At 42.1% G+C, this 26179-nt stretch overlaps 1 protein-coding gene across 3 annotated transcripts in view; it reads left to right on the top strand.

Annotated features, from left to right (window-relative positions):
• The first annotated feature begins 1432 nt into the window (after nt 1-1432).
• The window catches only part of Clint1 (clathrin interactor 1), a 53115-nt gene continuing 28368 nt past the window's right edge, over nt 1433-26179 (top strand). For 2 of the 3 annotated variants that reach the window (XM_028777692.1, XM_028777690.1), the window contains exon 1: nt 1433-1650. In XM_028777692.1, coding sequence (XP_028633525.1) covers nt 1610-1650 — 41 coding nt within the window. In that variant the 5' untranslated portion in view covers nt 1433-1609. The remainder of the gene's footprint in view (nt 1651-26179) is intronic. The other variant, XM_028777691.1, reaches the window with a different exon arrangement.

Genomic DNA, 26179 nt, shown 5'->3' with positions numbered 1-26179 from the left:
ACTGGCCTGTTTGAAAGTTAACTTGCTGAGCTCTTATTTATGCAAAGCAGTTTCTCTTATCTGCCCTGGCCCCATTCCATCCTTTGAACTTGGGCTGGACAATACTTTCAAAAGGAAAATTAAATGTTTCTTTTGTAAGCTCCAGTTCTCTGATTACCTCTGCACCTCTTTGCCTCCTTTCCCAACCAATGGCTCTAACTTCCTAGCATGATCTCCAGGGCCCTATCTTAAGGAATATGTGAGCCCGCTTTGTCTTGGTTTCTGCTCTCTGTGGTTCTCAGTTTTGTTTGCTTCTCTTTCGGAACCATAATGGAGTGCTTTCAAAGCTGCTTCCGATAACCAAGTAAATGCAAACTGATGTCTTGACTGAAGGATCTGGAATAAGAGGGCCTGGGTCTTGGCTACTTAGAGCCACTGTCTTCCCTTCGTTGTGAATCTTAGTTGTCTTGTGTTCCCTCCCCCAGTAATTCTTTTCTTGATCTTCTTGCACCCAAATCCTTTGTATTGTTCCAGTTTTAGCTTACATTCAATCTCCTCAAAGAGCCCTAAATATTCTGTTGTTTTTTTTTCTCTGACGTTATTGTCTGCAACAATATGTGCTTGATTTTGACAAGCACTTATTCTCTCTAATTAAACATTTTCTTGGTTATGTTCCACCTCCAGTGACCTTTAAGCTCCCAGGGAACTTGAGCCCCAGCTGTAGTCCTCACTTGTACCACCCTGAAAGTGCTCAGGAAATAGTGGCAGATTTTTTAAAAGTATAGATAGATAGATAGATAGATAGACAGATAGATAATTTTTATTTAACATTTAAGTAATTTTTGGTTTATATCTCTATAAATAGATTTTAATTATAATTTAAAAAAAAAACAAAGTCTTATTGTGTAATCCTGGCTGACCTGGAACTTCCAGTGTTAACCAGACTGTCCTCAAACTGGTGGCTTTCTGGTTTCTCAACTATTGTGAACTAAGTTTCTGAGGCTTGTTACAAAGTATCTAACGAGAGTACCAGGTAGCTGTCTACAGATAAAATCATTGTATCATAGAACTAGAGTGGGAAAGGATTTAGAATAAATTCTACGCTGGTCAGGGCTGGAATCCCTAGTTCAGTGATGTAAAGACCTAGATGTTTGGAAGCAAATGCAGAAACACGTGCATAAATGAAGAATACGCACACCAATCACACTATGTGAAATCATGCTTAGCATCAGCGTTGTACATCTAAAGAAGGTGAGCGCGAGTAAATCTTACAACTGTCGTTGTGATGGCAATCATCTGGAGACTGTCAGAGGTCTGTCCCCAAACCGCAGCGACCTCAGTCCGCCCGCGCTCCGGGGACGCAGGGCGCGGACTACAATTCCCGGCGTGCGGCGCGCGGCGCGGGCGGAAAGCCTGCCACTTCCGCCCCACGCAGCGCCGGTGCGGCCGCGTCTCGACGTGTCACTGGCGGCGCCGTGGCTGTGGCCGGGAGAAGGAGCTCCGGCTAGGGAGAGTTCGCGGCGGTGGGTGGCGGCGGCGACCCGGACCTGGACCAGCCCCGGAGCGGAGGCGTCCCGGGGTCTGTGGAGAGTGGCGGCGGGCGGCGGCGGGCCGGGCCGCGCGGGGCGCGATGCTGAACATGTGGAAGGTGCGGGAGCTGGTGGACAAAGCGTGAGTATCGGGGGGCAGTTGCGGCCGGCGCCGCGGCGGGGGCGAGGAGCGTGCGCACGGTGGTCCAGCGCGCGGGGGCACGCGGCACGCCCCCCCGCCCTGCGGCCTGGTGAAGGCGGCGGGCGCTGCGGGCCTGGGCCTCGGTCTCTGAGCCTCCCGTGGCGCAAACCCCCCCTCTTTGCTCTGGTCCCTGCTCTCCGGGACGTCCTCACCGCGCCCCCACCCCACGCCCGGTAGGCAGACTCTTTGATCGTACCCAGCTTGGAGTTTGGCCTGCTGGACACCAGGCCGGGCTTGGGGGCGAGGGGACGCGGTGCTCCCGTCCCCGGTAACCCCCAGGGTGTAATTCGGAGACACCTTTGGCCTGGCCTGGTATGCCCTTTACCTTGTTAGACACCTTTTAATTTCTAGTGAACCTGCAGTGGAGTGAGTGGGAGGTGTAACAAGTGGTCATTGTGGGCAGGCAAGAGTTGCTCAAGAGGAAACTCGCCCTTCGGGTTCTTCACACTAAGTGAAAGCAGATGACCAGACAACTTTTCGTGATTGTCTTCCTCTCACTTTCCCATTACTCTTAGTTTTGGGGTGGGCCACTTATTCCATTAGTTTTCATTAAGATATTTAAATAAAAATTCCTCTAAAGAAAAAAAAATCAAGTTTATATCCTGTTGACCTGCTTTTAACTCCTTTCAGACTGAAATAACCCGGTGCTTTTAGTGTACTGAGAAACCCTTAACACTTAAGTTACGCATATCGAAAATAACAGTAGGTCTTTTAGGTCACCAGGAAATAAGAGTTTAATTATTTAACCAGCCCTCTTCCTTTTTGGGTTTTTGTGATTATGCAATAAGTGTGGTAAGAAAACAGTTCTTTTGAACCACCTACCTAACCTGAAACCAGGAAGTGTAGAAGGTCTTTTTGACCCCAGAAAACAACATACTTTAAGGCGACTTGGCTGGTGCTTCTGGTGGAACCAGAGGTTGACGGTGCTTTCACGTTTGCTTTGCTACCAAGAAATCGGTCAGGTTCTTAAAAAGTAAGGTTTTCAGAACCGAAAGAGCTGGGTTCTTTGTAGTATTCCTGCCTTCTCCAGTTTAGAATGAAGATAACTGTGGCCCTCTTAGCCTATGACGGTGAAGAACAGCCATATGATTCCTTGTAATATAACACGTTCATGTCTGTGCTTCTGAAAAGAGAACAGTTTTCCGACTTTGAAGTAAGATAAACCTCACTGAGAAGCTGCAGGTCTGAAAAGATTTTGCTTCGGTGGTTTTATTATTCATTTTTTTCCATTAATTGTGCAGAAATTTATATGGGACCATTTCTCCCCTTCTAAGCTCTGATTTGCCAAAGAGAAAAATCATTTCTTTTCCAGATCCATGTGTGTTTTCAGTGTATCCTGTGAGAAGTAGAATACCAACTTAGTGTAAAAGTTGAAAGAAGTCTGAGCAAAACTGCCACACCTCTGCTTCCAAGTCAGGATAGCTGAAGAAAATTACTAAGAAACCCACTCCCTGTCAAATGTGCCATACTGCAGTCTAAGGAGATGGGGAGGGGGGAACAAGTCTCTTGTCTTTCTTGGTTCTGCCCAATGTGGATTACAGCCTTGAGCCAATTTACTCAAGGATGTGTAAGAATGTTACCACCAAGAACTCTCCCAAAGCTCTTTTGTGTACCTGACACACTGAAATTGATACAGGAGGCAATTTTACTGATGAGTGCTAAGTAGTTGATTTTCCTCTTTAACTGACAGGAAGGAAAATTCTTCAAAACGTAATCATTGTACAGAACCACATACTGTTACACTGTATGCTTAGAAAATCACAAGGGGGTGAAACACATCCATAGAGTGGCTGATTGGTTATTTAGAGGGAGGAGTTGTAAGGTCACTGGCAGAGGAAGGAACAGTCAGGACATTAGCATGGGTGCCCTGGTAGCTAGATTACAAGACTGCAGTAGGAATTGAGGTTCCAGTACTGCCTCTAACCAGCTCCGTGTAATGTGATGCAGAATGACTCCAAACTTAAGGTTTCTTATTTGTAAAATGATGAATGTGGGCTACATACAACTTCAGATTCATTAGTTATTTGACGAAATAAATTTCTATCCAGGAAGCAGTAACTACAACTAGTATTTCACATTGTCAAGCACATTTTGGAAAATCATGGTCTTCCAGGGACAGTTTAGTTTGAAAAGAGTGTGGTTCTGTTGTTGTTGTTTGTTTGTTTGTTTGTTTGTTTGTTTTTACATAATAATCAAAGAGATCTGGAGAAATAGCTTTTCCATTAAGAATATATATTGCCCATCTGGAGGACCAGAACATAATTCCCAGTGCCAGCTCACAATCACCTGAAACTCCAGCTCCAAGTAAACCAAAGCCTCTGGCCTCCATGACTGCCCCCACCACACTCACACATACATACAACCAGCCAACAGTGAAATCAAATCTTTTTTCTTTTTTTTTTAAGATGATGATTAAAGGTTGAGGCTATAACTCAATGGTGGAGCACTTGCTTTTGTGGCATGTTTAAGGCCCTGGGTTCAATCCCAGTGCTGAGACAGCAAGTTAATTTTCTTAAAAGCTATGCTTGCAGGTACATACCTGTAATGTTCGCTCTTGGAAGGCAGAAGCAAGAAGAGTTCAGGGTCATTCTCTGCTGCATAGACCCTTTGAAGTCAGCTAGGCTAAGGAAGACTCTTTCTCAGGGATAAAAATAAAGAGTGAGGGATATAACAGTAGTAGAGGGGTTTCCTGGTGTGTCAAAGTCCTGGGTACAGCAACGTATAACCAAAAAGATGGCCAAGGAATGCTATATTTAAATGTTTGACGTAATCAATAAGTACAGCTCATGACTCAGGAAAACTAAGACATTTAGTGTGTATCCACTAGCGAATGTGACTTATTTCAAAAAGGTAAATGTCCTTTTTCCAAATGTTTCCTTTCCCCAGAGCTACACTTGGGTTCTGTGTGGTGCTGTGCTCAAAAGTGAGAGATTTCAGATGCTGGCACTTGGTTGTCTGAAGCCTTCTGGGAAGTAGGAGATAGTGTCCCTCTGTGGTTGCACCTCCTGGTGGTATAAAATGGGTCTAAACCGGAACATTATGAAACAGCAGGACAGCAGATAAAGCCACACAGGCCTCCAGGCTCAGACATCCATTTCCTCCCGTCTTGTCTAGCTGCTCACAAGGCAACTGTGGCAGGAAAGGGTAAGTGAAGAAACTTGCAGCTGTAGCTAGCTAGGCATTATCTATGACCAATTCAAATCTATAGCAGATTGGATACATTTATAATCCGTAATCCCATACAAGGTATGAATTGAAAGTCCTGTAACTCTAGCATTTTTCTCTGGGAATCTGGCAAAAGTGACATGCATGGTTCTGATACCAAGAAGCTGCTGCTGGCTCTGCAAGCCAACTCACCCTTCTCTTTCCTTACAGGGAGTCATGCATTCCACTAGCAGACCTTTCTTACTTAGCATAATTGTTTAAACAGTCCTGGCTTGTGTAAGGTCAAGGCATCTGCTGTAGACAGTCTGTTTTAAGTGACTCTTCTCAGTTATAGATTCAGCACCATACGTTTTCGTTCCTAGATGTTTAGCTAATGTGATAGAGCTGTGTGCACTGCTGTTGCAGTCTGACTGGCTCCATGGGAAAGCTTGGCTGTTCAGAGGACAGCATCTTCAGTTGTTGGAACAGATCGCACATTTGTTGTGACTTAGATTACTTCTGTGGAACATGCATAGTGTGACCCACACTTGGCAGAGAACTTTGCTCCATCCATTGCAATGTGAACACTTTTGGTTTTGCTTTCCTTTCATCCCCCCGACTCTTGTTTTCCCTCATCTTGACCGTAAGTCTTTACTTAGTTCTTGGAACTTGAAATCAAAGATGAGAAGGTGTTTGTCAGCTCTGCTCTTCCGAGAACGACTGCTCCAAACCAATTGTCAAGAATTGTGGATGCTTAGACAATGAATTAATTCTTCTTCTTTTCTTCTGGTAACAGGACACAAGCAGGTATTAAGAATTTAATTCCAGAGAAAGATGAGTTAGTTTCCCTTCTACCAGCATTTTATCAGGTAATGTTCAGACACTTAGGTTAGTATGTTTAGCATTGCTGTCTGGTTTGTCTTAAAAGCCCTTACCTGGCCTGTACCTTATAGTGTGCATTTTAGTTTTAGTTTACAAGTACCTTTGTGTGTTCACTAATATGTACACTGAAGGTACTTTGCCATTTTTATTTTAAGCATTGCTTATAGTCATGCTCCTAGTTTTTACAATGTGGCTCCACAATTGTATGTGCGTGCATGAGTGCACGTGTTCCTATATTATTTTTCATATTCCTTTATGATATTAATTCCTTTAAGAAGAAAAATGGTTAAAAATGACAGCTTAGTTGCTAAAGTATTTAGGAAGCCATATTTGAAATTTTGTGTAATGAAAGCTGAAAAAAAGTGCCAGCACCAAGGATCTAGATGTGAAAAGTAAAATAATAAAGCCTCTAGAAGATTTTAGAAGTTCACTATGCTGCCTGTATTCATACATACTGCTTTCTTTTGGGGGTTGGGGATAGGTAGGACACAGTCTCCTGTAGTCTAGGATGGCATTTTAGAGCAAATTTCAGATACTGCATCATGTTATCTATTCTGTAAATGAATTAGTTCCTAAAAGGAACTTAGACACAGCACAAAGAGAGTTGTCTTATTATGTATTTGTGTGTGTGGTTTTTTAATTTTATGTGTGTATGTATGTGTGTGTGGTGGTGGTGGGGGGGTTGTGTATGTTAGTATAGCATGACCAGAAGAGGATGTTGGATCCCTGGAGCTGGAATTACAGTCAGTTGTGAGCCTTATTATGTAGGTACTGAAGACCGAATCCTGGTCCTCTGCAAGAGCAGCAGACACCTATAACCACTGAGCTCCACCTCTGCAGCCCTGTAATTTGTTTCTAATGTTCTGATTAGTAGATTTATCTCTTTACTCTCCAGATATGCCAGTCCTCCTTTAATCTTTTATTCTGTAAGTCAGAGACCCACTTTTTTTTTTTTTTAAAAAAAACCTCTTCCTGCTTGTTTGTTATTGAAAGGCCTAGGCTATTTGAATTTCTCTGTCTGTATTTTACAAATTCTACCCTGGTCATGGTATATGAATGTTCTTGTCTACTGTGTAACCTGTAAAATGACAACTAGTGTCTAGTCAGTTGATAGATTCAAGCTCCAGTTTGAGGAAACAAGACTGCTTCCTAGATTGGAAATCCATTCTTATGACTTCTGGTGTTTCTTAAATACAGAGTTAACACCTTTAAGTCCCAGCTATGTATTATTTTCAGGACTACATACTCTTGTCACACTCTATGAGCTTTCATAGCCTACTTCTGTATGCTTATCAATCTTTGCTAGCCAAAGACACTTCTCAACACAATTAGATATCTCTAGGTAGTGCTTACTGAGTCTGGAAGTCACTGATGGATCAAAGGTTAGACATGGGTTGAAATCTTAGGACTGCTACTGAGAAACAGTCCTTGTGGTATCAGAGCAGTACCTCTGATGGTCTCATCTGTTAAATAAGACATGGTTATTTGTTTTAAAGGTTCATAGGTGTTAAGAAGAAAACCTTTTAAAAAATGTCTGATACCTGCTACCTTCTTGGGTAATCAGTAATCACTAACACTTAGGACACTGAGTACAGTGAGAGAATAAAGATAAAATAGATGATTTACTAGTCTGTAAGACCTATGACCTCATAATGAGCCTACTGTTCAATGGGCTTTCTAAAAATAGGTATTTGTTTTTATATTATGTGGATGAATGTTTGCATATATGTGTGTTCTCTGCTCGTGTTTAGTTTCTGTGGAGGCCAGAAGAAAGGCAGATTCTCTAGAACTGGAGTTAGACACTCTTGTGAAGTGTCACATGTGTGCTGGGGACCAAATCTAGGTCCTCTGCAAGAGCAGCAAGTACTCTTTTTTGGTTTTTCGAGACAGGGTCTCTCTGTGTAGTCCTGGCTGTCCTGGAACTCACTCTGTAGACCAGGCTGGCCTCGAACTCAGAAATCCACCTGCCTATGCCTCCCAAGTGCTGGGATTAAAGGCGTGCACCACCACCGCCTGGCAGCAGTAAGTACTCTTAACCACTAGCTCCAGCCCCACAGTGGGGTCTTTTTCTAGAACTTTTTACTTTTTTTTTTTTACTTGTTGTTTGATTTTTATTTTCTTACTTTATTCTTGAGAAGGTCTCCCTAGGCTAGAACTTGCTGTGTAATACAGGGTGGCTCTAATTCTCAGTCCTTTCTCCACAGTTTCCCTCTACCCTGAGTGCTGGCATTATAGGTATGTGCCACAATGATCAGCCTTTTGTCCTAAACACTGCTGTGCATTCATTGTGTTATTTTTACCAAATCATGGATGCTTTTACATGAATATTGTGAAGCATATTGCAGAGTATTCTTTCAAAAGACATATTGAAGACTGAAGTGTTTGGAAAGACATATTGCAGTTTCCACCTGCCAGTTCCACTGTGCCATTCAGCTTGTTTTGTATTTCCCTAAGATTTAAAAAAATATTGCTTATGTAAAACATTTTATCTAAAACATAAAAAGATTTTATGAATGACAATTGGAGCCGGCATTTCATCCTTAAGCTGGGCAGTAAGATACCTCCCAAGTATGTGGTAACAGATACACAGTTTCTCTCTCTTGAAGTCTTAGTTACTTTTTATTTATCTGAATGTGTGTGCCTGCATGAATGTGTAGTTAGAGGTCAGAAGGCGTTGGGTTCCTTGAACTGAAATTACAGGTGGCTGTGACCTGGTGGGTGCTGGGAGCCGTCTCTGGTTCTTTGCAAGAGCCTTAAGTGACTTTGAGCTCTCTCTCTGTCCCCAAGACAAGATCATTTGACCTGAATGAGTAGCATATGTGAAGAAAGGACTTTGAAGGTCTGCAGTGAAATCTTTTTAAACTCACTGGGATCCTTCAATCTGAAAGTTGAATACAGGTGAAGGAATGTGACAAATACCCATGTTGAAGCCAAAATATAGCTACTTCTGAATAGATTAAACTAATGGTTTATTAAATACAAATGATTCTGTTAGTATGCAACAGTAACAGTAGGTCTTGTATTTAACTTCAAAGTCGAGCAACTAGTTATTTTAGAACGTCTTCTGACATGAATTTTTGTTAATTTCTTAATTTAGGAAAGTACTTAAATGCTGTGTATAATTTGAGTATAAATGGTTTTTTTTGTAATTTTTTTCTTTAAAAACAAAAAGCAGAAGGTTAACTCTATGACCCCACCTGGCCTAGAACTCTGTGTAGATGAAGGTGCAGAGATCAACCCCTCTTTGCCTCTCTGTGGATTACAGTCCTGTGATTACAGGCTTGAACCAGCACACAGAGCTGTAATGTTTTCTTTACCACAGTCTCAGTGTATCCCACACTGGCCCTGAATGAACTCTCTTGAATTTATGGTCATCTTGCTTCTGTCTCCCAAGTACTAGAGTGACAAGGGAATGCCATCATGCCTGAACTGTGCAGAGCTGGTGATCGAACCCAGGGCCCTGGGCATGGAAGACAGACTGTACATTAGATTCGCAGCCCTGTGTCTCATGACATGCACACACCATCGCTGGTCATTTTTGCACATGCTTTTGTAGCATTTCACTTAGTTCTCATCTAGATAATTTTATATTTTGTAGTGGAAAGGAAATGCATTGTAAATTTAGGTTTTTGTTGTTGCTTTGTTTTTTAGACAGGCTCTCTCTGCATAGCTCTGGCTGTACTGGCACTCACTATGTAGCTCAGGCTGACCTTGAGCTCACAGAGATCTGCCTGCCTCTGCCTCCCCAGTGCTGAGATTAAAATCATGTGCTGCCACACCCAGCCAAGCTCAGTTTTATTTTATTGACATTTCATGCATTTTTAGCAAATCTGAAAAATAATGCAGCAGGCTTGCTGGTGTTTTCTGTAATTTTCTCCAATTTATTATTATCTTTGCTTGTTTTTGAACCAGGGCCTCATTATATATCTAGGCTAGCTTCAAACTTGATTATGATCTTCCTGGCTCAGCCCCGAGTACTGGGATTACAGGTTTCTGCTCCATCGTATTTGTCTCTTTTTGGGTGGATAAAGCCAAGTGTTATTTGTATTTTAGCCACCTAAGTATTTTTAGTTTGCCATGTTTGAGCCATGGTTATATGTGGTGTTGAATGGGCTTTTGACATGTAGTTCATTTATCACGATGCTAAATAAAATTTTGTAATGGAACTGACGTGATGGGTCAGTGATTTAGTGAGTAACGGTGTCTGCTGTACAGGTCTGGAGCCTAGAGTTTGACCAGTGAAACCCATGTGGATGAGTCAAGGTTCTCTATAGTCACAGAACTTGTGGAATGGAGATATATATATATATATATATATATATATATATATATATATATCTCCATCCATCCATCCAGTCAGCACTGCATGTGGTGGCTCATGCCTGTAACCTGTTGCTAGGAGCCTAAGGCTGGAGGATCGTGTGTGTGTGTGTGTGTGTGTGTGTGTATATACACATGTGGAATTTATTGGAATATCTTACAAACCACAGTCCATCAATGGCTAGCTGTAAATGGAAAGTCCAAGAATCTAGTAGTTGCTCAGTCCCATAAGACTGGATGTTTCAGCTGGTCTTCTCTAGATGCTGGAATCCTGAAGAAGTAGGATCCAGTCAGGGTAGATATGCTAGCAAGAAGAAGGCAAGCAGCCAAAGAGTAAAAAGCTGCCTTCTGTGTTCTTATGTAGACTTCCAGTGGAAGGTATGGCCCATATTAAAGGTGTGCATTCCTACCTCAAGATCTGAATTAAAGCCCTGTGTCTTCCAGCCTTAAGATTTGGATCAAAGGTGTGTATCTTCTACCTCAAAGGTAGAATCCACTAAAAGTGGATTGACTCACTCCAAACCAAGCAAAAAATTTCTCATTTCTGGATTGTAGGTCATTCCAGATACAGTCAAGATATGACAAGCAAGAATAGCCCTCACACTATGTAAAGGTGGAAAGCAAGAACTGACCCCACAAGATCTCCACACATATACTATGGAATGTTCTCTCACACTCTCCCCTTCTCTTTCTATCTGACACATACATATATATCCTGCACACACACAGTAATAGGGATAGAGTTTATAAGACACTCCCTAGAGCAGCAGGGCAGTTCCTTAAAATACCCAGTCAGCTCACTCCTGTAACCTGGTGCTAAGGAGCCTAAGGCTGGAGGATCATAGGTTCCAGGCTCCCTAGACTACATTGCAGACATGTCTGCTAACAGCAAAAATACCAGTCAGTTCTGCTCAGAATCCTTCAGTGGCATCTCATCTCACCTCTGTGATCTGACTCCCCCTGACCTCATCTTCCACTGGTGCCCTGGGCTTCTGTGTTTTATAACCCGAACTCACACACCATCCCTGTGCCTGCCTTCCTCTGTTTACATGTAGTTGTCTGTTATCGTTCCTGCTCTTTTTAGTTGCTAAATGCTAGGATATCATGTACAGTGGGCACTTAATAAATATTTTTAAATGACTTTGTGGAACTTGGTGCCTGTTAGACTGTCCTTTAACTCAGGATATTTCTAATAATAAAGGCAGCAGTGACTGACCATTTGTCATGTACCAGGTATACATGTCAGTTAGTACTCATCTTCCTTCACTCTCTTCCCTCCTTCCTTGCTTTCTTTCTTTTTTTTCTTTTTTTTTTTTTTTTTTAAGAATATTTTTTGGGAGGCCTAGAGAGATAGCTCAGCAGTTAAGAGCACGTACTGCTCTTGTAGAAAGCCTGGGTTCAGTTCCTGTACTCACAAGGTGGTTCACAACCATCAGTAACTTCAGTTCCAAGGGATTCAAAGCCCTCTTTTGACCAGGCATACATGTGGTGCACATTCATATGTGCAGGCCAAACATTCACATACAATAAATCTTTCTTTTAAAATGAATATTTTTAAATTTGGGGCTGGGGAAAGGGCTCAGTGTTTCAGAGCCTTTCTTGCTCCCGCAGACGACCTGAGTTCAGTCTCCAGCATCCACATAGTTGTTTAACCATCGGCAACTCTAGTTCTAGGGGAACAGATACTTTCTTCTGGCCTCTGTAAACATCAGGACCACATTTTTTTTTAATCTTTAAAAATAATAAAATCTTGAAGTATCTTATTGTTTGACAATTTCATACATGTGTACTGTGTATCTTGATCATACATACCCTCTAATCCCTGTTCCCACAGGTGTAATTTTCTAGTGAGGAAATTGGCTACAGGAGTCCTGAGCTAACCGACCTGCAGAGTAGTCTGGGCTAAAGTCACAGCCACCTGTTTTCAGGACATGATCTGCAGTCTTTGCTGTTCTTCCAAGGCATCGCCCGACAGGCTTGTGTCAGTCGTTATCCTAATGGGGAGTTACTGGTGTAAACCTTTTGCAAATTAACACTCATCTGGAAAAAGTATTTACTACTTAAGATTTAGAACCAAACTTGACAGTTGCCATTTTTTCCATGCACCTTCCACAGGAGATCTTCTGTTCTCTTGCAGTAGCCCCACCACCACACCCCCAACACACACACACACACACACACACACACACGCACACACGCACACACGCACACACGCACACACGCACACACGCACACACGCACACACGCACACACGCACACACACACCATCTGTTATGTTAGTTGACTCAAAACGGGGGGAAAACATATATTTTCATATGTGAGAGAGGAAGTTTTCACTGTGTCATGAAAGCATTCTCTGGCATCTGTCTCAAAGACTGCTGTCCGTTTGCAGGAGGTATCACACTGCAGAATCTGTGGTGAATTGATGTGAATAGCTTCCACAACTCTTTAGTTTCACAGTCTTTTCGGATTTTGGATTTTGTTTTTTGGTCACATTGATATGCCCATCGTGGTTTGACTATTATCTACCTTTTCCTAATGTTTCTTATGTTCAAAATGGACCACATAGAAATAGCATCTTAGATTTGTATGTACCTGACTAGGTACTTTGCTTTTCTAATAGGTTCCAAATGTTTAAATCTTTCACGGTAACTGAGATAAGCTGTAGGGAGCTTGCTAGTATTCAGCATACTTTGAGAAGTCTTACCAAGTTTCTACTCAGAACTCTGCAGAGTACTGGACAACATGAAGCCATACCTTAGGGTTCTTGTGGACCCTCTGGCTCTGTGAAGTTGCACGTTAAAAACAACACTGTATGGAATGCTCTTCCAGTTTGAATACTTCAAGTACAACACACAGCCAGACCAGGAAGAACCAGGCAGAGCCAATGCCTGATGAAGGTCAAATGTGATTGCTGACAGAAACTCAAGTGAGGTACCAAGCTCAGGGTCGTAAGTCAGATTACACCCCTCACTGTGATAAGCTGCTCCCAGATGGTCCAAGCCTCTATTGATAGCAGTGAGCACTGGGTGGGAAGGACAGGACATCCCCTTCTGCCCTCAACAATTGTCCAAAGTCAATAATTTGAAGTAGTTATTTTGTTATTTTTACCTTGTTAGATATTATGTCAGAAAAGTCATTGAAGATTTGCTGATATATGAGTTTAAAAGTGAAAAAAGAGGCTGGGTACAGTGACACACACCTGTCATCCTAACACTTGGCCTCGAGGTGGATAGGGAATTCAAGGTCAGCCTTGGTTTACTAACAAGTTTGTGGCTAGCCTGAGCTAGACCTGTTTGTGTTTACAAAAGTGAAGTCATGGATATTACCCTGTGAAAGTACAGATTTCCTAATGTCTTTCTATTGGGAGTGTTTTAGAATTATAGACAGCCAATTTAGTGTTGATATTTGGTACTGTATCTTAAATTAATTGGGCAGTAGTGACATCAGTTTATAAGAGAGAATCAAACTACCATGTGGGGCATTTGTGTCCCCAAAGAGAATCTCCTGCCTCCCACCTGCAGGATGTTTGATGTTAATTCTGCTATATGTCTTTCCTTGGAAGGCTCAATTGTCCAGTTTGTTCTAGGTTTTTATCCATCTTTACAGTGAGATAGTACATTTGATAAAAATACTTGAGCATAATGTTTTAAGTAAGGTACCACCTTAAAAAGATAGCCAGTCACAACTGTGCCAGAGCTGACCAGATTTCTCTGGGTTTCAGTTTTGTTTTTTTATGAGTTGTGATTAGAATCATGGGAAGGGGAGACAGCTACTTCTGTGTGAAATGGGTGTCTGTGTGATCTGGTAGAGGATTAAATGACCAGGTATATTGGGAAAAGATTTTATCATTGTGCTCTCAGTAGATTTTTGTTTTCAGTTTTCTGAGCTTTGTCATTTTGAGATAGTTTTAAAGTTGTAATCCATGGTCATCACGGTGGCTCTGGAATGCTTGTCCCCAAGCCTGATAACTTGCACTGTAGCAGGAGAGAACCAACTTCCTCAAATTGTCCACTGGCCTCTACATAGCAACACCTACCCCATGGATTAATCCGTTTTTTAAAGCTATGACCCACAGGTTTTAAAGTTACATAATGACAGTGTTTTTTCACGTTAGTTTTAATTTGGACAACTAAACATGATACCCCTTGCTGAGAATAATACTGCAAGTGTCCTTTTTTAAAAAGAAAATCACTCTAGTGAAAAGCAGCTATTATGCATTCAGCATTATTGAGATTGGTCATGTAAATGATAAACTGATCATTTTAAATTGTTCAGTAGAACCTAGTACATTGCCATATGGACAATAAGGGCACTTTCTCACATAACCCAGTCTATCCTAAAATGTAATGTCTCACCAAGGATCTTGAACTGATGATACTCCACCTCCCCACTGCTAGCACTCCTGGTTTGATGTTCTATAGGTAGAACCCAGGGCCTCATGCATACTAGGCTAGCACTCTGCCAACTAGGCTATATCCCTTGCTCCTGATTTGATATTTAACTTTAATTTTTAAATGGTGTGTGTGTGTGTGTGTGTGTGTGTGTGTGTGTGTGTGTAAACTTGGGTTTATTGCACACCTGGGGGCCAGTAGAGGGTGTCAGAGCCCTCGGAACTGGAGTTACAGATGGTTGTGAGCTGCCATGTAGTGCTGGGAATTGAACCCAGGTCCTCTGCAAGAGCAGCTGTGCTCTTACCCTCCATACCAAATCCCAGCCTCTCTTTTATTTAAAAAAAAGAATTTCATATATGAGTACTTTACTTACACCATTTCCACCCCTTCCTCTCTCCTCTCCATCTCCTATGTCCTTCTAAATACGTGACCTTTTCTATAACTGTTACTTTTACATATACAGACATATATATATACATATAACACATATGTCTGCATATGTATTTGTATATATGTAAAAAATAACCTGAATCTCTTTAGTGTTGCTCATATGTGTATGTATTTAAGGCTGACCACTTGGGTTTAGAAATCTCCCAGGAGACCTTTTGTCCTTGGAGAAAACTTAGTCTCCCTCGTTCAGCACATTGATTGCCTGTATTTCTTCATCTAACGTAGGGCCTTGTGAAATTTCTCTGGTCCACATTGGTGTGTCAACAGGTGTTGTAACCATGGATGTCTTGTTTCAGCAACCATACTGTTGAGATTTCATGGGTGCACCCTGTGTCATGTCTAGAAGACACTGTCTAGCAGCCAATGCCCTTATTTTTTTAAACTTTGTGTTTTGAAATGAAAGTTCTAAGAAATTCGACAGGAGCATTTCTGAACCCCTTGTCCATAGTGGCCAGTATTCACATGCTTTTCTGTGAACCATCTCCCCATGTGTCTATAGACACATATTCTGATTGGAATGCTATTTAAATTATGTCCCTCCTTTTTTTTTTCCTGTGCTCGTACTGTGCAGAGTACTGTGCACTCTACCGACTAAGCAACATCCTTAGCTGGGCTTTGTATTTTTGAATCTTAAAAGAACACGGTTTATGAAGACAGCACATTGCAGAGGCTCAGAGGATAAGAACACTTTTGTGTATCTGTTTTCTCCTTTTTTTCCCCCCACAGCAATGTAATTTGCTTTCCTTAAATCAATTAGGTATGAACAGACAACAATCAAAGCATGTTTATCCTGATTATGTCAATATAGTGCTCTCAGAGAAGCTGCTGCTGCTAGTAGCACTTCCTGGCCGGCTCACACCTGCTCAGCACTCCTGTAGCACCGCGACCTCCTTTAGCTTTAACTGATGACTCAGTAAGAGTCTCAATTATGGCAGCAGTGCTCTAATTAGAATGCTCTGTGTTGGCACTTCATTTAGCAGCTACAAGTGTGAAGTAGCTGTTCCTGAAGTTTGTGTAAGTAAGAATTGACAGTGTATCTGTAGATAGTCTAAGGTTACATACTGCGTTTTCCTTCCAAACTAAACATACAGCTCATTTGGAATGTGAAATCATTTTGAGTAAAGTTGGAGAAGAACTAGTTATATGTTGGGATTAGCATTTTTCCAGCAATTAAAAAAATATGTATATGCCAGTACTCAGGAGGCTGAGACAGGGAAATCATGAATTCTTATTTTGTAGCCCAGGCTGACCTTGAACTGGCAATGTTCCTGTCCCAGCCTCCCAAGTGCCGCTCCCTAGCCCCAGTTTCTTAATTTCAATGTAAATGTTAAGACTAGAAGAGCTGGGCCAAGATGGGCCAGAGGATAAGGGTGCTTGTTCTGCAAGCCTTCCAGCCTGAGTTTAATCCCAGAATCTGTGTGCAGGTGGAAGGAGAGAGCCAACTCAAGGAAGTTGTCCTCTGACCTGCATATGTGCACTGTGGTGTTAGATTAACAAACAACCAACCTTAAATAAAAGAGCTCGAGCTACAGATGTTGCTCATTTGGTAGATAATCATTGTATGACAACTGAATATAAAGTGTATTTTGTGTGCACACATGTGTATATGTGCACTGTACTTATGAGTCAAATTCAGGACTTTACATATTCTAGACAAAAATTCTGTCATGTGACCTGTCCCTTAAAAGTTACATTTTGGTTTTTGTTGTTGTTGTTGGTGGTGGTGGTGGTGGTGGTGGTGGTGGTGGTGGTAGTGGTGTGTGTGTACTTGCTTGTGGAACTAAGTTTTCTCCTTCTACCATGTAAATACTAATGATTAAACTGGGACTGTCAGGTTCAGCAGCAAGTACCTTTCCCCTCTGCGCCATCTCTCCTGTTGTTTAACTTTGTTCTTGATGCTTATGTAATCTGTGATGAGTAGTGATGAGTAACTCAGATGAAAGGCATGTATCTCATGTCAGATGCCCACATCCCAGGGAATAACATGTAACGGGGAATACAGGAACGTTTATTGAATGAATAATTATCTTTTCTGGATCTCTTGTGGGTACTGAGTTGTAAAAATATTTATGAAGGGGCACAGATGAAGAAGTAGTTGGGTCTGGACCTGGCTCAGAGGTTAAGAGCACTTGCTCTTGTAGAGGACCTGGGCTCAGTTCCCAGCACCCACATCAACTGACTCATCAACACCTGTAACTCTTTTTCTGGGGGAATCTTATACCCTCTTTCAGTCTCTGTGGGCACTGCAGTTGGAATGGACATAGAAAAGCAGACATTTATTTATAATTTCTGTGACACATACATAGAAATGAAAATACATCTTAAGAAGCACTAGACAATCAGGAAGTGTGGGAAGAAGCAGAAATGGTGATGGTGAGGGCTTTCACTTCTGAGGAGATGGTCCATTCAATATGACTGAGAAAAAGAGGACAACCACAGGGGAGTGTTCCAGGGATGAGGAGTGAAGGAGTGCTTACAGGGACTTGGGTGGGATTTGGATTTGTCCTGAGAATTGTAAGACACTTATAAGTGGTTTTGAAAACCAAGGGGAGTGAGACATGTCTCTTACTCCTAGTTGTATATTGACTGGGGAGGGTTATTGAAATCATGTCTGTGACATAACACTGGGACATAGCAGTCTCTAGAGCCATACTACATGAGCTAGGGTCCTCAACACATTGTTGTGTGATGACTGAGAGACTTTCCACTCCTTATAACTCGGCTTACCTTCTGTAAAATAGAGATGATAGTACCTGCCTTCAGGGATTTAGAGTTCTGTGTATTAAAGATTTATACTATTTTTATTTGTATGTAAACACATACACACACACACATATATACATACACACACACAACACGAAACATAACACCCGTCTGTATTTTATTGCTGTAAAAAGACACTGTGACCAAGGCAGCTCTTACAGAAGAAAGCATTTGCTTAATTCTCAGAGAGACTTGAGGCCCCAGGGAAGGAGGTGGGGGCACCCTCTTGGAGGCAAGGGGAAGGAGGAATGGGATGAGGAGCTGTGGGAGAGGGACGCAGGGTGGGAGCAATGACTGGAATGTAAGTAAATAAATAAAATAATTTTTAAAAATTCACTAAATATATGTATAAATATATATATATATATACATACATACATACATACATACATACATACATGAATGAAGAAAGCAAGCATTTAACTGGGGCTGGCTTACAGTTTCAGAGGTTTAGGCCATTATCATCATGATGGAGATACACAGGCAGGCATGGAGCTAGAGAAATAGCTGAGAGTTTTCCATTCTGTTCCACAGGCAGCAGGGAAAGAAACTAGGTCTGGCTTGAGCTTTTGAGATCTCAGAGTCTTCACCTGTTGACATACTTCCTCCAACAAGGCCACACTTCCTAGTCCTTCACAAGTAGTGCCACTCCCTGGTGACTAAATCTTCGTATGTATGAGCCTATGCAACTGCATATGGATGTCCAAAGTGGCCAGAAGAGGGTGTGGCTCTTGTGGAGCTTAAGGCGCTTGTGAGCCACCTGATGTAGGTGCTGGGAGCTGAACTCAAGCCTCTGGAACAACAGCAAAGCAACTTTTTTTTTTTTTTAGCTTTTTATTGATTCTTTGTGAATTTCATATCATGCACTCTAATCCCATTCATCTTCCCATCTCTTTGTTTCCGCCCTCTGGCCTGCCACAAGCACTCTTAACCACCAAATTTATGTATTTAAAAAACAACCAACAGTAAACAACAAATACAGCCAATGTTATAGGGGAGAAACTGAAGCCAGGGATGCTGTGCTTCACCATTGATTTACTGTGCTTGGAGGGAACCCAAGACTATTTTATTTCTGCTATACAGGCGATGGCAGCTTTGTGCAGCTCTTCCATGGGAACAGATTGTGTGCATAGAAGTACACAGTTCCAATGTGGAAGTGTTTCAGTAAACAAGCTTCCATGTGAAGAACGAGATGTGAGAGAGTCTCTCTGTGTGTGAAACAGCATCCGTGGTGGTGCCTGGGTCTTCACCTAACTCTGAGCAGGAGGAGGGAAGAGGCTTAATGGAATGTTCAAGTCTCCCTCTAAGTTGTAGAATTCCAATTTTGTTCTTTACTGTTTCTGTGAGACACACAGCTCTTGTCATTTAGGTAATTTCAGATGATCGAGCAAATTCCATCCAAGCCTCAGACAACCCCTAGATAGATAGATAACTGCCGTTATCGTCTTTAAAACAGCATCAGCAGCCTCCACCCCCACCCTGTGTGCTCAGGCTGTTCCTCTTCTCTTGGGCTCACTCCTTTACCTTCCAGCCCGCTCTGTCTAAGACAATATAACTTCATCTATGTTTACACTTCTCAAGTTAGTTCCTAAGTGTCCATTTATATGTTTTGGGTGCGAGGAATTGAACTTAAGCCACAGTAAAGCATCCATTGTTAGGTACTGAGAGAAGCCCAAGTGCATAAGATATAGCAGTCAGTCCTTGTTAGGTCTTGTAATGTTGTCATCAACAGAGTTAGCAAGAACCAAGCCCTTGCTCCTAGGTAAAAAGATAGAGTTAGGTTTCTATGAGCCTGCACTACGTTTGCTCCATTTGATCCATAACCTTTTACAAATATGTTCCTGATTTAAGACACTTTATATATAGTATCTATCTGAATGCTGGTTCATTGTCATTGAGTACAGTCCACAGCATTGTAACTCATATACCTTTGTGAGACACTGTACAACCCTCTTGAGCTTAGAGCAGTACTGGACAGCACTTCTCCACTGCCTTTGTGGGCTGTTTAAACAGCAGGGTCATGGAAACATGCTACTGAATAGACAACAGGAAGAACTATACTGAGTGAAAGAGGATGTGGTGTTATCTTTGACCTCAGTGTGGTGGACATTGCTTTGCAGAGACATGTCCACACAGTCAGAACAGACAGCATGTAGATGTTGGTTTTAGGGTTGCAGGTACATGTTAGTGTCTTGGTCACTTGGCAAGTGTGGAGTTCACAAAGAATGGGGATGAATCCCTCCCACCCCACATACACTGCCTCATAATTAATAGCAACCTAAAAGCTCAACCAGAAAGTGTCAGATTTCTGCTGGCCCTTGGGTTTACTTGGGATAATCTTCCTTCATTGTGTTCCAAGAACATTTGACTGCACTTAAGTACACAGGACCAAGAAGGATCAGAAATGGAAAGTACTAGAGATCAGATTTTGTCAAGAACTTTTCCTCAGAAGACCTAGAGCAGTATTTCTCAACCTGTGGGCCGTGACCCTTTGGGGGAGTCAAATGATCCTTTCTCAGGGGTCTCATGTCAGCTATCCTTTGCTTCAGATATTTACATTATGACTCATAACAGTAGGAAAATTAAGATTTATAAAGTAGCAACGAGAATAATTTAATGTTTGGGGGGTCACCACAACAAGAACTCTGTTAAAGAGTCACAGCATTAGGACGGCTGAGAACCACTGGATTAGAGCTCGGGTTTTCCCTATTGTCTGTGGTTCTGGTTGCAGCGGAACTTGACACAGTTCCTAGTGCCTTCTACTATCTTTCACCTTACTCGCATCTTCACAAATGGAGGAGATATTCAAACCAAATCTTTGTATTTTTCCTTGAACCTCTCTAGCTAGAGTAGGCTTGATGTCAGATGACAGAACTTTGGTTAGAACCAAAGAAATTCCAAACCAACTGCCTAATAAGCAGCTTTCTTTGTAGGCTGTTGGGTTCACTGGGATGTTTCATGCTCCTTTGCGTTCTGTCAGTCTGTGCTATTGCAGATGGAAGCCACCTTTGCTGCTTCTCCTTCAGCATTTTGTCCCTAAGAGACAGTTCAGTCAGCTTTTTACTCCTCTACCTCATCTCCTGGTCTGTCCTTTTCATTCACAGCCTCATTTTTTTTGTTCATTTGTTTGTTGTTTTGAGGTTGGTTGTTCAGTAAAGATTTGATATTTGCTGTCACTGAGCCTGTTCCAGTACATAAGCACAATACTCTGTCATAGTCCAAGGCAGGGGAAAGACAGGCTCATAACAAACAAACAGGCCTGCCACAGGACACTTGCTTTTGTTTCAGTTCAGTTGTAAAAGAAAAGGAATAGGTAGATGATCTCCGTGTTTGGGGCACTACAGGAAGGCTTCTTGGAGGAAGTGGCATTTATAAAACCAGATGATGATATAGTTGACTATGGAGCAAAGGACTTAAAAAACAGAAAAAGACTTAGAAAACCGGAATAAGCAACCTAAAGGCTGTTGAGTAATGAGGTTGGAGAAGTAAGTTGATATCTCCAGCAAGAACCATACTTCATGTCAAGGAACTTGGGATTTAAGGTGAAAGCAGGACCTTTGCTAGCTTTAAGTGGGACTTGTATGTGAACAAGAGTCCCTCTGGCTGCAGCCTGGTGAGAAGTTGTACATAGAAGCAGAACTACTAGTTAGAAGGCTTTTAGGCAGTCCAAATGGAAAGAAGGTGCTGAACTAAGTTAGTGCTGGCGCAGGAGGGAAGGAGCAGAGAGACATTTGTTAGAGTGCTTAGGAAATCATATTAAAAAGATCTGGAAGTTTGTGGGCTGTTGGGTGGAGGAAGTAAGGAAAGCGTCCGGAGATGCTTAGGCTCTTGCCCTGGGCAAGATTGTCCCTGAATTTAAAAAGACAGTGTTTGAGGGAGGGGGCTGTGTGGGGCTAACATGGCCACCACTACACATTAAAAGAGTAAATGGAAGGACACACCGGAAGTAGCTTGTTCCTTGGTTGGAGAGGAGAGCCAGTGTTCTTAATACAGAATACACGAGTGGGCTGTACGCATTCCAGCTATTGCACGGAATGCAAATAATACAGAGAAAAATGACATTTATAATCATTTTCATCTTGGGACTTGATGAAGTTAATTCTTTTGAAACATCACATGGATATTTAATTGGCATCTGTGAGCAACATTATACCTCCTCATGGGGCCGGAGCCCACAGAAGCGCTGCTTTCCAGAGTCAGGGCACGTGGAGGGGCCATCTATCCATCCATTCCATTTTTCAGTAGTTCCTTGGGTATCTATTCAGCTGTGCCATATAAAATTAGCACAAAATGAAGGGAAAGGTATTTGACATAAAATGATTAAGTGAAGGCTAGAAATTAAAAATACAAAGCTAAAATACAAGAATTTTGAAGGGATTGGAGTAAAGGTTAAATGCATTGTTGTTGTTGCTTTGTTTTGTTGTTTTTACACCCAGTGTAAAATAAGGAGAGGGGACTGTCTACAGAAAAATAAGCAAATGAGTTTAGAGAAAGCCCAGTAGCAACAGCAGGGATAAAGAAAGCAGAGGGTAGGGCAGGGAGGACCCGATGCTCGGGTGGGGCAGGTGATGCTCGTTGGCTGCTGTGAAGTAACTAGCACAGCCATTAGAGAATAGCAGACAAAAAGCATAAATGGGTTGGAAAGATGAGAGCACAGTAGCTCTAGCCAGAGGACCAGGTTCAATTTCTACCATCTGTGTAACTTCAGATTCAGGGGGTCTGACACCCTCTTTAGGCCTACTAGGGCACTAGGCATGTGCACATGCATACGTATGGGCAAAACACCCATGCACATCAGACTCACTAGCGCCACTTACAGGTGAAGAAATAAACATTTATGTTTATCGAAGCATTCATAGCATGAGATCAACTGTGTCCTGCAGTAACTACATGAAGACAATGCACATATCCACCATGGGATACTCTGCAGGCACAAAAACAGAGGAATTTTGTCTTATACAGTAGCATAGATCAAACTAGAGGACATGATTACACACAAAGACTCCTGATGCCCCTCGGCTGTTGAATAGTGAGAAGCTGGCTGCAGAAGTAAAGAGTAGAGGGAACAGTGATTGCCAGAGGCTGGGAAAACAGGAAGGTGAATAAGAGGGAATGGGTTTGTTACTACAGAAATGAACTTCTGTAATCCTAGCCTTCAGCTGGTGGTCCAGTCTGGGCTATGTAGCAAGTTCCAGATAAGCCAGAGCTATACAGGAGACTGTCTCAGGAAAAGAGATCCTGGTAGTGTAGCTCAGTAGTAAGAGCACTTGCTCAGTTTGTAGAAGGTCTTAGGTTTGATCCTCAACACAATTATCAGTACAGGACCATGAAAGAAAGAGACACAAGTCCTGCTGAATACTTGGACAGCAGCAGCCCTGACTCCCAGTGTGCCCAGTGCTTTGAAGTGTCAGAACAGCTCTTTTGAGGGTCTCTTCACAAGGGTGGTTGTGCTGAGTCTTACCCGGTGTATAAGTGCATCAAAGCACAAGGCTGTACTGCATGTGTGCACAGTTATGTGTCAATAAAAAGTAAGGTAACTATGTGAAGTCAGCAAGCAGGCAAAATATGACACTCACGGACAACTGGGTTTTCAAAATACACCAAAACTAGGTGAGACTTGAGACAAGTTAAAGGGCTGAAATCTTAGCCAGGAGTTAAATATAAATTATTTTACATTTTGTTTATCTGTGCACAGATGTGTGTGTCTGTGTGTCTGTGTGTGTGCACATAGACACACCATGGCACACACTTGGATGATGGGGACAGTGTGAAGAACTTTGTTCTTCCAGCGTATGTGTTCCAGAGTAGAACTAGAATAGTGGAATGAAAGTATGTTATGTCTGATGGCTTGAAGGAGACACTTGTGTTTGCAACAGTCTACTAAAGGGAGTTTGGGGACACTTACAAAAATGTTCCAGGAAAGAAAGGTCTCAGAAGTACACTGAGCAATGTACACTGCTGTCCCTTTTAGGGCTCAAGGATGAGCCATTAGGCAAGTCACTGGGAAGCGGGACAGTTGGGAAGTTTCTCTGTAGCCGACGATGCCCAACTCCCCAGGGAACACTCTTCTCATGGAGCACCTGTCATCAGTCCCCAGTGACAGTTTTCACAGAACTGTGTAGACCACTGCTTCAGAGAAAATAAAATGACTTTAAGATCTTTAAAGTTACTGAGAAAAATAAGAGTTTTTAAAAGGTGGAAAATAGAAATGGCTCGAGGTTGTGACTGTCATCCCTAGAGACTAATGTTCTGGTCATGGCCAGATGTTCTAGCCAAAGGATGAGAACAGTGGACACAGTCTTCCATCTGCAGACAAGGAGCTGGGCTGGCTCCCAAAACAACTGTGTCTGTCCAGCCATTGAACACTTGTATAGAAAATGGAACAAGTCTTAATACTGTTCTTTTTTCTTTAAAAAAAAGTCCTTTTTTTTTTCATTTTCTAAATAATACTAAACAGAACAACCATCACCCTACTCTACTTACTGGTATTTTGTTTTGTTTGAAGCTTTGATGTGGGTTTTGGTTCTTTGAGCCTTTTTCTACATGTGTGTATGTTTTTATATAGTGGTTAAACATGTTTATATAATTTTTCTTTGTGAGAACTCTTTTCTAGGGTAGGGATTTCTTAAGAGTTAACATTTTGCCCACATGGGAGTTACTTTTTATTCTGCTTTTTGTATGTAATACATTCTGTTTTGCTAGCCATGAGAAGCTTGGCCTCCCAGGCTTTGCTGGCAAGGTGCCTCTCTGGAAAACAGTAACTGCCATGTCATGATGTTAGCCTATGTGGCGATGGCTTTTCTTTAAGCTTGCCTAAATCATAAAAGCTGTACTCCTTCTAGGGAGTGAGCAGAGTTCCAAACAAGCCAGTAAGAACCATAGTAAGAACCAGATACTTCCTACTGTAGTTGATGTCTTTGGAAAGTAAACCTGGTTTTGTGGCACTTACAAACTCCCTTGCTCACCCACACACCACATGGAATAATAACATGGACTTTGGTTTGGATTCTGCTACTTTGGGTGTTGGTTACTTTTGGTGGTGGGGATTGAACCCAGGACCTTGTTCTATACCACCAAACCACTGCCAGCCTCTGCTAATTATTTTTTAAAATTTGAATTTAAGTTTTGATTATGTTTATGCATGTCTGTGTAAGGTTGTGGGTGTGAGTGCAATTGCCCACTCTGTCCAGAAGAGGGTGTCAGTACAAGGAGTTAAAAGTAGCTGTGAGTTGCCTAAAGAGGGTGATGGAGAACCCTGTTGGAGAACAGGATGCACTCTTTACCAGCGAGCCATCTCTCTGACACTCTGCTAATGATTTGTTTGTGAGACAGTTGGATTAGCATATATCTGTATTATGGTCCCTCTGCATGAGGGGTACCATGTCAAGTTCTCTGTCTTTGTGACCATTTACCTGACAGACAGCCCAGACAGGAAGGGGTCTTTGGCTCATATCTCAGTAGTGCCATTGTAGCACTTTGCTATTGTGGCAAGGAGGAGAGAGAGCACAGAGGTTCATGGTATGGCATCTAGTAAAGACAGGACAATTCAGGCACAAGGTCCTTCCCTGGTGACTAACTTCTTCCAGAGAGGACTTATCTCCTGTAATATCTAGAATCTCCTAAAATACTGCCACCATCAGGGTCTAAGCTTTCCACATGTGAGCCAGTAGAATGTTTAGTAGTCAGTCCATAAGCCCTATCTAGAATGAAAAACTCACCTAAAAACAGTGGATCCACTCTGCTAGCTGCCTTGCACATGTTCCTTAGTCACCTTGATAGTGATATAAGGATATAGTTCTAAATGAGGAAACGGAGGCATACCAGTGATTGATTTGTTTAGAAACTCTAACAGTAGGTACATACCAGAGACAAAACATCACAGCTTAGTAACTTACTAAGTCACTAATAGGCAAATCTATGTATGGCTTTGCTCTGTCTTGTAGGAGTGGCAGTGAAGAACAAAGAAGCACAACGAAAACACAAGTGTACAGTGTCTGCTTTTCATGTGTCCTGGAGTGGACCTGAGAATGGGCTGCTGTAGGGTGGCTTGTCTTGTTTAGTACTGCTCACCCCTGGAGTGTAAGGAAAGGGAAGTGTGTCTTCCCACAGCTCATAGTTTAGCTGCTGACACCAGGATGTTTTTCTTGGCTTGTCCCTTTCATGTCATTTCTTTGCACATCTGTTTCATAAATTATTCAAGGATTCCCTGAAAACTTGCCAGATACAATCACCATTAGCAGCAGTCAGAAAGTTGGTGGCTTGTGGGAACAGGACTTCTAGTTATATTTCAGGACAACAACTTTAGGCAAAGAGGAGCACATTGGTTTTTATGAATTCCAGAAATTTATACATGAGCTTGGTTAGTGTTGCTTCCACCACACTGACACAAAATAGTGGGAATTTTCCTAGAGTGTTAGGTATATGATCCTATAAACAAGGGAACAAATTTCTTGAGTGCACATGTTGGAATCACAGGGTTTTGAAGCGCTCCCTACTTCCCTTGCTCACTCGCTCCC

This window comes from Grammomys surdaster, unplaced genomic scaffold, assembly GCF_004785775.1.
Source record: "Grammomys surdaster isolate TR1022 unplaced genomic scaffold, NIH_TR_1.0 313, whole genome shotgun sequence".
NCBI lineage: Eukaryota > Metazoa > Chordata > Mammalia > Rodentia > Muridae > Grammomys > Grammomys surdaster.
This window is presented reverse-complemented; position numbering and strand designations above follow the sequence as displayed.